This window comes from Coccinella septempunctata, chromosome 6 (assembly GCF_907165205.1).
Source record: "Coccinella septempunctata chromosome 6, icCocSept1.1, whole genome shotgun sequence".
NCBI lineage: Eukaryota > Metazoa > Arthropoda > Insecta > Coleoptera > Coccinellidae > Coccinella > Coccinella septempunctata.
The window spans coordinates 10,105,099-10,117,591 of record NC_058194.1 but is presented as its reverse complement, the minus strand read 5'-3'; the positions used below and the strand labels follow the sequence as shown (position 1 = coordinate 10,117,591).

Sequence of the window (12,493 nt, the reverse complement as noted above, 5' to 3'; positions counted from 1 at the left end):
TTCCATCAATTCTTTTGGATGGCCATTTTAAATTTTGTAAAAAAAAGAGGAACATGCGGTCCATTGTAAAAAGAATATCGGTTCATTTTCATCGTTGGAGAAGGTTTTTCTGAGTACCTTCTGATACATTCCTTCATCTGCCAATTTTCTTGACGAGCCATTTTAAACATGAAAAATGAGGAATATACGCTTCATCGTAGACTGAATAGTTCATTTTGATACTCGGAGCTGTAGTATGAACAAAAAATTATGTTAGGATATTTTAGTCATCCCTCTATGTACCTTAGCTATCAATTTCCTTGGCCTTGGCGGATGTTTGGAACTGATTTATCTTCCGGAGAAAGAATACCTAAAACATTCTGAATAGAAAAAAAAATCGGATCATTTGATCGTTGCAGGTGGCGTTCTAGGGCTCTCAGAATGAAACAAATTTTTTTTCTGAGTACATTCTGATACATTCCTCTATCCACCAATTTTCTTGGCCGGCCATTCTGAACTTGAAAAATGAGGAATAGGCGCCCGACTATTTTGAACTGACTTATCTTGTGGAAAAGAAACCCTTTAAACATTCTGAGTAGAAAAAAACAGTATATCGGTTCATTTTGGTCATTGGAGGTGGGGTTCTAGGGCTTTCAGTGTGAAACAAAAATTTTTATGAGTACATTCTGATACATCCCTCTATCCACCAATTTTCTTGGCCGGCCATACTGAACTTGAAAAATAAGGAATATTCGTAATATGAAAAACAATAATGAAATCATGGATTATAAAACAATTAAAACATGATCCTTGGTATGAATTGAGTCCATACCCCCTTACATATAGCTATTTATTCGCCTCGCCATACTATTATGAATAAGGGAAAATAAATTATGCGACTGTAGCATTGATATGAGAAATCGGCCGGGAGCAAAAACACGATTATATGACTTGAGGGAATAATATTAATTCAAGAAGGATCATACGTTGTATGTATTAGAACAAATATGTTTCATCAGGACAATAGTGTTAATCATGAATTACTTTGGAATGTTAGAAATTTTAGAACATTACAGTTTAAATGTTCCATGAGCTGTGATTTTGAACATCAATATATTTAGATTTCAGGAAAAAGAACATATCATAACATTGAATAATTTTCCGTAGATAGATTTTCCTTGAATATATTTTTCTTAGATAGATATCTGAAAACCCCCAACTGATGGTGCATAAACTCACTACTTATTCAAGATGTTTCATTTTTTCCTTCATAAACTAAGTCAATTCAATTGTTCACGAAACTGAACATAACCTCTCAATGTAGTAATTTTGAAAGATCCTCATTTTGAACTTAATGTATATATCTGAAAAAAATTGTTGGGCGTTGAAAATAAGGAAGACTCGAAGTTGATATTATTGCAGTTTTAGGTCTAACTGAGATATGAAATCTGGGTCAGCAGATGACTGAAGTTAGGTCACGTTAATGTCAGCTGATGTGCTGATCTCTCTTGGCTGTACTGCGAAAATGAACCTCATCGACTTGAGTGAATGGCACGAAGGGAATTTTTTCAAATTCAAAATTCATCTAGATATTTTGCGTCCGAATTTGGGTCACAGATTATGCTACGGGATATGGAGAATGATTTTGTTGCTATCAGCTGTCGTTTTCTGGTTGGTTTCATGTAGAAAAGTAGGTAGGTTTTCAGGAATAATAATAATCCTCCTAAGCTATAAGTAACGGCAACAGGCCCCAGGTGAAATTGGATGCGTTTACATTAGTGTTGAAAAATCTCGAATTTCTGAAGCTTTTTTCTCGTATTTACTATCTGTTTCCCGAGTCGAGAGTAGTACGCGCCTATGCTCCGGTTATTCGTGTTTCATTTTGCATTTTTCGCGGACATGGACGGACATGGACGGTTTTCGAAGAAACAGAGAATTCCCAAACCTCTAAATCAGCTGATTTTCCCCTCTTACCTCTCCCGCTCGGTGCTTACGAAATTAGTAGTACGAGACTATACTTACAAGCTAACATACAGGTCTTGTATTATACCTCTGTAAGGTTTTTTTTCGTTCTTTTATTTGTGGTTCCGAAAATGCTGTTAATATGTGAGTAACTGAAATGTGTATGCTATGATGGTATATTGAATATTGATTTCTGATATGAAATGTACAAATTCCAATAAGTTTATAATATCAAAAAGCGTATTGCGCAGAAATAACACCTTGACGTATAGCAGCATATCACAAGAGTTGTCGTAGTCAAAATTCAATTCGTTGTCCATAATTGCAAATTTTGTGAATGTTTATAATAGGCAAATAAATATATGTATAGCACATCCGACAGAGTATTTCATTGATATCAATTGATTCCAAATGATGTTCAGATGAAAACTAACATCCTAGTCACAAAACAAAACCATAATTTTGTTTTGTCGCTCAGGATGTTTGTTTTATGGTCTCAACAAAGTCGATATTGATATCCAATACAAGGAATAGAATTCAAATTTCGCTCCCCTCAATTATAAATCAGAAAACTATTATTTAACAGTTTTTCTGTATTGACAGTACGTTCTCAGCGCCATCTCATTGTCAAATGTGTTTTCACTTGCCAAAATGTAGTCGGCTTTTGGTACTACAGATATGAGGCCGTTTCCTATCTTTCTACTCTATAATCTTTGTATGGAGGGCATATTCGAGTTGTGACATATTGAGTAAATCACATTGATATCGTTCCCTGTAATAACTGTTAAAAAATGTGTGGAGCTGGTGGAAGCTGGAGTTGTTGTACATAGATATACATTGATTACTCTTTAACATAATTTTTCTGCAACCTTCACAATGCATCTATTCTCAATTCACCCGCTAGGTACTACGAAAATCAATGCGACATACAAATAAAATAATTATTTGTGTAGCTGCTGAACACATCTATGTTCGATTGCCCATGACAATAATGCATTAATAGAAAATAAACCATTAAAACGCTGAATTCACGGCTAATTTCGTGAACGTTGAACAGTGCTATCATTAAGAGGTCGGCGGAAAGGAATATTATTCGAACGTAATGTTCCCATGGAAACGTTTTTCGAATCCTTCCTTCAGCTTCGCCGTCAATATTCCATACTTGGGCTAAGTAAACCGGAATCAAGGTTGGCACAAACAAATTAGAAATAGGCGATACCACAAAATTTGAATATTGCACAACTAAGCCTGAAAAGTTAGGGAAAACCGGCGTTAGTCGTGACCAACATTCAACATTGAGGCTCGGTATATATCACAATCATTCACGAGTGATTACGATTCGCTTGTCCCGAATGCAGCGACACATAACCTTCAATTTTAGAATTATTTTTCGTGTTTACCATCGTGTACCATCCCAACAGTCTGTTCCATTTAAAATGAGAAAGTTGATACCAACAGGGAAAAACTGAGCACCCTGTATTGAGGTGGGCTACAAAAAATAAAAGTTCAATCGATTACAGACAAGTTTTGTTTCAACTTTTTCTTCTAGCTCCTTTAGTTTCCACAATAAGGTATAGGGACACTTTAACTCGGACACCGTGTACCTGATTATAAATAATACACGATTAACTTAGAACAACTCGTTCAATCAATTTCAACAATTTTTCCAGATATATACAAAGTGAGGCTAGGAGTCATCAAATTGAATCATTTCACCACAAATTGTCTATATAAAATATTCAAGATGGCTGAGCTACAACACCTAGAAGTTCGACAAAATTTCAGCAAATTTCAAGTACGGAACTGTGAAAGGTGACTCCGGCATCGAAAAAACGAAACAAAACATAAACATATGGCTGGACAATGAATGATTCAGTACTTAATTGCATCAGGTGACTTGAAAAAATTGTTGGATTGTGCAATTTAGGGTGAAAATATTGTAGAAATTTCAGTAATCATTTTCAATTATTTTTTTCAATTTTGTCATTTTGAAAGTTTTATGAACGTGATTTTTGGTGAAACGCTTTATTTTGACCAGTTGTATCTTGTGTTAAAAAAAGCCTCACCTTCAAAGAGACCATATTGCCTGATTATACAGGGTGTTTTCAAAATGCGGGACTTTTTGACAGAAGGCAGAGGTCGTCAAAATAAGTCTTTCCACTAAAAATTTTACAATCCCTAATATTTCGATTAAATTTCTTTAAATTTCAAGTGCGGGACTGTGGAAGGTGACCCCGGAAAAACGAAAAATAATAAAACATATGGCTGAACAATGAATGGTTGAGTACATCCGAATCTATCTGATTAGTTGCATCAGGTCACTGAAAAAAATTGTTGTACAGTCTCAAATTGAGACAGTTTATTGAAAGTGCCTATGCTGTATTGTTATTATTGTGCTATTATTGTTACCGCATTTCACCCCCATTTTAAGGAAGCTTATTGGAGGGTTCGAACAAGAAGAAGATTGTGATGACCATCTTGAAAAAATTCAGACGAATTTTATCCGTGATATTACGAACTAATATTTTAATTTTTCACACTTGGTCTCGAGTATTTTTTGGTCAGTTGGTATCGAAAGGAGCCATTTCACTAAACCGTTCAAGTTATTAAATAATAAGAAAAATTCGGCAATCCTAAGTTTCCATTTTCATTCCCACGTAAAAATCGAACGGACTGATATCCCAAACGAAACCATATGGTTGAATCAGTCATCACGAAACGAGTTTATTTTTCATTGATTCGCGGTAATTCAGATAACTATGATCTAGGGTATTATTAGGATCTATTTCAGTAATCATTTTTCCCGAGGGGTGAACCGGTCGTGAATTGTGGTGTACAAATTGTAGGAATTGTTTTGAATTGCCATGAATTGTCATGAATTGAATTGAATTGCCAGGAATTGTTGAGAATTGTCGTGAATTGTCAGGAATTGTTGTGAATTGCCATGAATTTTCGCGAATTGTTTGGAATTATTATGAATTGCAAAACATTTTTTAAGATTATTATGCATCCGCTGACATGTAATTTTTAGTCGTGTAACTTTCTAGTCTTAGAAATGAGTAGCATCTATTCATTTATATGGGCATCCCTAGTATACAAGGTTATTCTTTCTTAATCCCACCCAAAAGATATTTTCACGCAATTCATTTTCAGTGGGTTATCCGAGATGTTGAAATCTGGAATATGTGAAATATAAAGAATTCATGCGACAAAATTCAGGATGTGATGGCTCGTATGAAATTAAGATGGGTCTTTCTGTAACAAAATTTCATCAGCCCACCCCTTTGCGACATATCACTCCTAGAAGGTGGTGACCGAAATTAAGTTTTTCTACAAGCGTGCGCGTTCAACCTTTTTCCCGCACGCATTCCAAGTTGCAAAGAGTCACTTTCCCGCACGCAAATATTATAGAGTAAATTAAATTCTATCATCTTTCTATGGACAGAACGTCAACGATGAGAAACCCTTAGTAACGACATGCAGAATAACGTCTGTCATTATATATAAATTAATCAAATGAGATATGATCTGTATCGTAAAATGGATACATTTATATATTTCAAGTGCTTGTAGAAAAAATATTGTTCCTAACTCTTGCGGAAAGTGTCTTGCCCGCACTCAACTGCTTACCCGAACTCTGCTTCGCATCGTTCGGGCAACGGCAGTTTCGTGCGGGCAAGTATCACTTTCCGCACTTGATAGGAAAATAACTATTTTATTTTTCTCTGAAATTCCAGTAAAGCTAGAATCTTGGAATCCTGTATTTTTCGTGCACTCGCTTATAACTAACCACGGGTAATTTTCAATATTCCTGTTGCGGGTGTGAAATTAGCAATTTCAATTTCAATTTCAATTTTGCCCAAAAACAATAGCTAAATAGAAAAACCATATTTTAAAATTTTTTCAATAAATTGAGTGGAAAACAGTAAAGAAGCAAAATGTGGAAGGTTTATAATAAATGCTGGAAATGATCGCCTCCAACCAAAATACACGAATGTAATCTACGTGTTAAGGAATACTGGTTTTTTAGAAGAAAAATAAAAACTGAATTTTAATCACCACCTTTTGAGGGTGATATCTCGGAAAGGGATCGGCTGAGGAAATTTCATACAAGCATTATCCTCCTGAATTTTGTCGCATGAATTTTTAACACCCAATAAATTTCACATTTTTGGATCCGGCATCGAATTTTGATGGGATTACGATCATCACCTCACTTATTTTTCGAAGTTTTCCAGGGACATTTGTGCTCTTGGAAAAATATTCTCTATTCGGAACGATCACAAAGATGATCAGAGCTACTTGCCCTTTCATGCTAGAAGAATGAAATTTTCAGTACCTATTATTGAAGTTATGTTGTACATCTTTCACTTCAGGTATTGACGAAAGAATTCTACAGGATATCCACAAAAACAGGCCAAATTTTAATTAAAAACGTCCTTAAAAACTTAAAATGGGAACCCAAATTGAATTATGATTTTTACAATAAATAAAGAAATTTGCGGCATGCAGACAATTATTGAATTCTGAAAAAGTACACCTCCAGACAGGATTCGAACCCGCGACCCTCTTGATTAGCGGTCAAGTGCTCTTACCAACCGAGCTACCAGAGTTCACGGCCTCGTTCTGCGTTGACGGACCTATACTGAACCAGAATCCATTTTTTAGTCTCCTTGCGAACGTTTCAATGTTCGCAAGGGTGAGAGATTGTTAGGTGGTAAGGGAACAACATTAACTTTCAGTGATCATCAAGATCTTTTTTACCCATTACCCATGGCGTCGTCGATATTTAGCGACATCTGCAGAGAATCAAGAGGGCCGCTAGTTCGAATCCTGTCCGGAGGTGTACTTTTTAAGAATTTAATAATTGTCTGCATGCCGTTAACTTCTTTATTTATTATAACTCACAGTCATCAATTCCACTTCTTAATTTAAATTTCGTCTTATGATTTTTACTCCTGAAAAACATCAATAAATATCACATCAACTATATGCCTATAAATTCATCGACAATTAACAACATATCCTGTCAATTCACGACCATTCTCAACAATTCCTGGCAGTTCACTTCTCCAGTTGTTGTTGAAAGTTGAAATCGATTGCAAACATGTCAATGTTGTTTCATTATATTCGCCAATCAAGCGTTGATTTTCCGATCTAGCTTCGTGAAACCGGACCTTAGTCTGAATAAATATAGTATGATGTGAAAAAACTTCGATATTACATATTTGAGACTTACTCTGAAATATGAATTGCCATGAATTGTATTGAATTGCCATGAATTGTATTGAATTGTGTTGAATTGCTATGAATTGTTTTGAATTTTCATGAATTGTCCGTGAATTGTCAGGAATTACCATGAATTTTCTTGAATTGCGTGAATTGTTGGAATTGTCGGAATTGTTTTATATGGTATCATAGGAATTGTGTACATTTTCATGACCGATTCACCCCTCGATTTTTCCCATCTTTGTCATTTTAAGCTTTGTACATTTCGATTTTTTGTGCAATGCTTTATTTTGACCAGTTTTGGCTTCTTTCAAAAAAGCCTCATCTTTAAATACATCCTGTACTGAATTGAGTGGATTCTTGATCTCCACCGAGACAAAATAAAGGTACCAAGTTCAAGGACCCAATTGTCTTGAAATTCCCATTACATTTAAAAATAACCGTGTTTTCTAGAAATATCTCATCCACACGTATTTATTATCAAAGCACTTACCGTTGTCTTGATTAACTTGGAAACATTCGAAACCAGTTCGCCCCTCATTAAAAGATAATTGATAAGCTTGATGGCATGCTCTCTCTCTTCACTGGCGGCTTTGAAAAACAACTTTGCGAATCCCGGTCTGTTGATAGTGTCTCGTGAAAAATGGGCACCCATAGCTAAGTATTTCATAGAAGCATTCATCTCCTCCTGAATTTGAGCTCTCACGCTTTGCACGCAAGGGCTCACCATATCAATCCAGGTTTTAGGAACATTGGATGGACTGGTGGTGCCTGAAATATTCAGTGAAGGATTACGAATTTTATGGTGGAACCGTCCCAAGCAATAATACAGATATCGGAGAAGGGAAAGCAGATTTCCTGGTAGACAAAAAAAAATCAAGCAATTTGAAACACTTAGTAACTATACTAGGGAATTTTCAAAGTAACATCAATCTCAATTTTTTTGAAGACTCGATGAGTTAAAACCGTTTACGAATACATTGATCTGTTTTTGAGATATGACTAAATTTTGATATTTTACCTATTTCAAAAATGTAGTACTTACATCTCTTCAATTCTCAGATATAGCAGAAAACTTTGAAAAAAAAACAACTTGATATATGGTCGCCTTAGACGTGAACGGGTTTAATCCACAATTTTAGGTTTTCTGAGTTAAAACTGTAGACAACTTCAAAAAAAGCTCAAATTTTGTAGTAGTGAAGACATTCAATCGACTTGTAGCTTATTCGTTAAGTTCTAGCAAAATTTCTAAAAGATCTAAGCAACAATGTTTTTCAGTGAATACAACAACCTAACGGCTTGATCCTTGCACTACTATTTTCTACAGGGCGTTTTACTTGAAATTTATATTGACTTGATTAGCGTATAGTTTCTGAGTATAACTTAATTGAAAAGGTGGTAGAGCGCTTTCAGCTATTGAGCCATCTCAGTAACGATAAAATCAATTTGTATAGTCACATAAATTAAAATCATAAGAGCCAGTTACAGAACGCACATATCTTAAATAAGTCGGGAAAAAATAAAATAAAAAGTGCACCATCATGAGTAAAATGGGAACTGAAAATCTGTATTCCTCTAGTGCTAGTCACATAAAATGATAAAAGCCAGTTACAGAACGCACATGCCTTAAATGAATCATGAAAAAATACAATTCTAAGTGCACCAATAAAAAAAAAGCTAGTAACCAAATATGGTGGAATGAAGAGATAGAAGCGTTAGTCCAACAAAAAAGACAAGATTACCTCAAATGGCTGATCACAAAGAGTGAAGAACACTATGAAACAAAAGTATGGTTGAGAAAGTTGATTAAAACCGAAAAGAACTTGATATGGAACAAGAAATGTCAGGATATTGTTACATATATCGGAGGAAGGAAATGTTCAGAAGTATGGGGTTTTATGAAAACGTTGAAAAATCCTGTTGAGGACAGAGCTCCGAAAAAGTAGAAGAATCACTATACCAAGACTTACTTCAAGAGAACAGAACCGAATACCTTGAGGGTTCCTCTTCACAACAAGTACATGTACAAGTAGAAGAAGCCGTCTTTGATATCAGCTCTCTCAAATTAGCAATCTAAAAACTTAGAAACAACAAATCCTGTGGACCCGAAGAAATATACGCCGAGATGCTGAAGAAGGGAACGCAAAAGCTTTTTGAAAACCTGACATATATCATCAACCAGTTTCTGAATGGTTCCCCAATTCCAGAACAAAGGAAAGTTGCCTACATCTCATCAATCCATAAAAAGGGAAATAAACAAGAATGCAATAACTACCGCGGTATATCGGTGACGAGTACATTGAGTAGATTGTACCGAAGAATTCTTCGTGTCCTGATAGAGGAGGACTTCAGGGAGAACGAAGAAGAGGAGCAGAGTGGTTTTCGGGCGGGGCGATCATGTACCGACAACGTATTTTGCCTTAAACAGATTAAAGAGAAAAGGAACGCCAGGAACATGGAAACGCATATTACGTTTGTCGACCTCCAGAAAGCATACGATACTGTCCCAATTTCTAAACTGTGGGAAGTACTCGAACAATCAAATATCAACCATACATATATAAGAGCGTTACAAGAACTTTACAGAAATTCAAGGTCAAGAGTAAAAATTGGCAAGTATGTCACCGGTGAGTTTATGGTAACTAAAGTATTGAGCGGGGGATGCTCCATATCACCAAGTCTTTTCGAAATATTTATAGCCGCAGCATTGAAAAAATGGAAGAGGAAGGTCTACGGGATGGGAATAGAAGTCAACGAAACGTGCATTTATACACTTCAATTCGCCAATGATCAGGTGGTAATAGCTAATGATAGAGATGACATGCAGTATATGATGACGAAGTTGATTGAGGAATACGCTCTTTGGGGATTAACGGTCAACATTGATATTATGAACTCTTTATTGCTGTAATAATATTTATAATATGGCGATTAGGCGTCGGACAACGTCGGAAGACGTTCTAAACCGACTTATATATATGTATATATGTATACCAATATAAGTAAAATGGTAACTAGAAATCTGTATTGCTCTAGAGCTAGTAATATTAAATAAAGCAGACCCAATCGTGCATCTAAAAAAAAATCAACAAAACAAAACAATACAAATTGGGAATTCCAAACAAGCGATACGCCCCCTGGTGTAAATTTTTGTGAATGAAAAGTTAGTAGGCGTTTGTTTGTTTACATCGAGGAACCGAGGTTATTCTGGTGTTTCAATAAGAGTTTTCATACAAAATACATCTAATCTCTTGAAAATATCTTTATGTATCTCTTTATAATGAGGGAAGCTTAGTGAAGTTTTCATAATTTGTATCCTTTAAGCAAATCTTTGAATACGACTTTCTTGTGAAGGTGTCAATTTTCACTGTTTTCCACGATGAAATGAACGTTTAGTCAATGTTTAAGGCAAAATAATAATAATAATAATGTATTTTGTTCTTATAGCATGGAAAAGTTTTTGTACATTTCAAATGAGTTACGAAGAAGAGGTTGTTATATAAACTCAAAATGAAAGGATTAACACAAACAACAAATCTGTTTCCCCCATAGAGAGGCCCCTTTCCACCTCGTTTTCTACCTAGTTACGGCCGGGTTTCATAATCAAACCTAAAGTCGCTTTAATTTTATAGCTTCCTTTAACCCTACTTAAAATGACAGTAAAGGAAGCTTTAAGTTTGAAGTGACGTTAAATTCGATTATGAAACTGGACGTTAGTTGACAAAGATATGAATTTCAATAACATTCACACTAACTCCATTAAGAAAATCTTTTATCATTTCCAGTTCCACTTGGACAAGTTTTCTTTGCATTAGGTACTGCCCAATTTTTTGCCATTGTAGATAATGGAGAAAGCTAGATAACATAGTTTTGGCTCTCATATACTCAATGTCCTTCCATTATGATCGTGTTAGGAGCCAAGAGGTTCGGATTGAAAAAATTTTACTCTGTTTAAAAACAGTAATTTTCACTTCACGACATTCATTGATCTGAAATTGATAATAATTAACACACTTGAATTCTGTTTCATCATACAATCTTTTAAAATTGAAAAAAACAACGTTTATAAAAAAATTTAAAAAATTTTGTGTTTTGCAACAACCTGTATCTTTCAAACCGAACCGAATATGAAAAAATGTTTAAGAGAAAAAAATGTTTCTTTTGATCTCAAGAATCTACTGTTGAAATACTTGTACGAGTCAAAGACTCGCCCTGTATAATATTATCATACTCTACTTGGAATTTTGTTGAATGAATGCTGATGAATAATAAAATCCAAAAAAAAATTGAACTAAACTTCAATTATGTATCGATTGAAATTCATTCTGGGAGAACTCTGCATTTCTTAATACACTAAAAAGTTTATTAAGAAATTCAACTATGTATTTAATCGACTTGAAAGTTGAAGCTATATTCTGGAATTATAAAGTTTTTTCTCCTTACAGTACCTATGATACTAAGTAATTCCAGAATAAAGTTTCAACTTTCAAGTTGATCAACTAATTGAATTAAACTTGCTGTAATGAAATGAATAGGTTTAGTTTATATATGTTATCAAAAATAATCACCTTGGATTTTATTATTCATCAGCATGAAAATGCATATTCGGCATCATCGATCACGTTTGAATGATTAAACCAAATTCCAAGTAGAGTGTGATAATATCATTTAACGTGATGTTAATGCTTCAGATTCAAACCAGTGTGTATAAAGTCAACAATGATTTCATTTTGAATGTTTCTCAAACAACTAACGGCTTCATTTCTGGTATATGGAATCCGAGAATAATAAAAAAAAATTATTGTAAGACATTTCGGATCAGCTAACTCTGACAGGAGTATTGAGGGGCACACAAGTGATGGTTAGGTTTATGTTTTTGTGATTTCGAGTGGTTTTTATGAATCATTATCAATTTTCTGAGAAATGTCGTTCAGTGAATATTATTTATCATTCAGTGCTGATATGATTGTGCGTTATGATAGAAAACAGACTATTATTTATAATGATGAATTGAACAATTTCAAGTTTGGTGAACATATATGTCTTGGATGGATTTGTTTGTCCCTCAATTGATTTCACTCCAAAATGAGATTACTCATTATGTATGTTATACAGAGTGATTATCATTAGACGACTTAGACGTATTCGAGGAAGGAATTTTAATGCAGATTCAAGATTTTGGATTTTCGTTTCAGAGTACATGAATTTGAATTCTGAAAAATTTTCAAGCGGAATCTACTTCCGTTTTTACGGGAAACAAATGTAACCCTTCACACACCACAAGAAAATATTTTCAAAATATCTTTATTTACTTCCTCAAAAT

The 12,493-nt window shown here is 34.6% G+C and overlaps 1 protein-coding gene and 1 non-coding gene across 2 annotated transcripts in view; both read right to left on the bottom strand.

Moving 5' to 3' along the window:
- Positions 1-12,493, bottom strand: part of LOC123315830 (ferritin subunit) — a 34,271-nt gene that overhangs the window by 19,982 nt on the left and 1,796 nt on the right. The window contains exon 2 of the mRNA XM_044901706.1: positions 7,664-7,941. Within this exon, the coding sequence (XP_044757641.1) occupies positions 7,664-7,941 (278 nt within the window). The remainder of the gene's footprint in view (positions 1-7,663; positions 7,942-12,493) is intronic.
- Positions 6,480-6,554, bottom strand: Trnas-gcu. Its single transcript has one exon. It is a non-coding gene; the product is annotated as a tRNA-Ser (tRNA).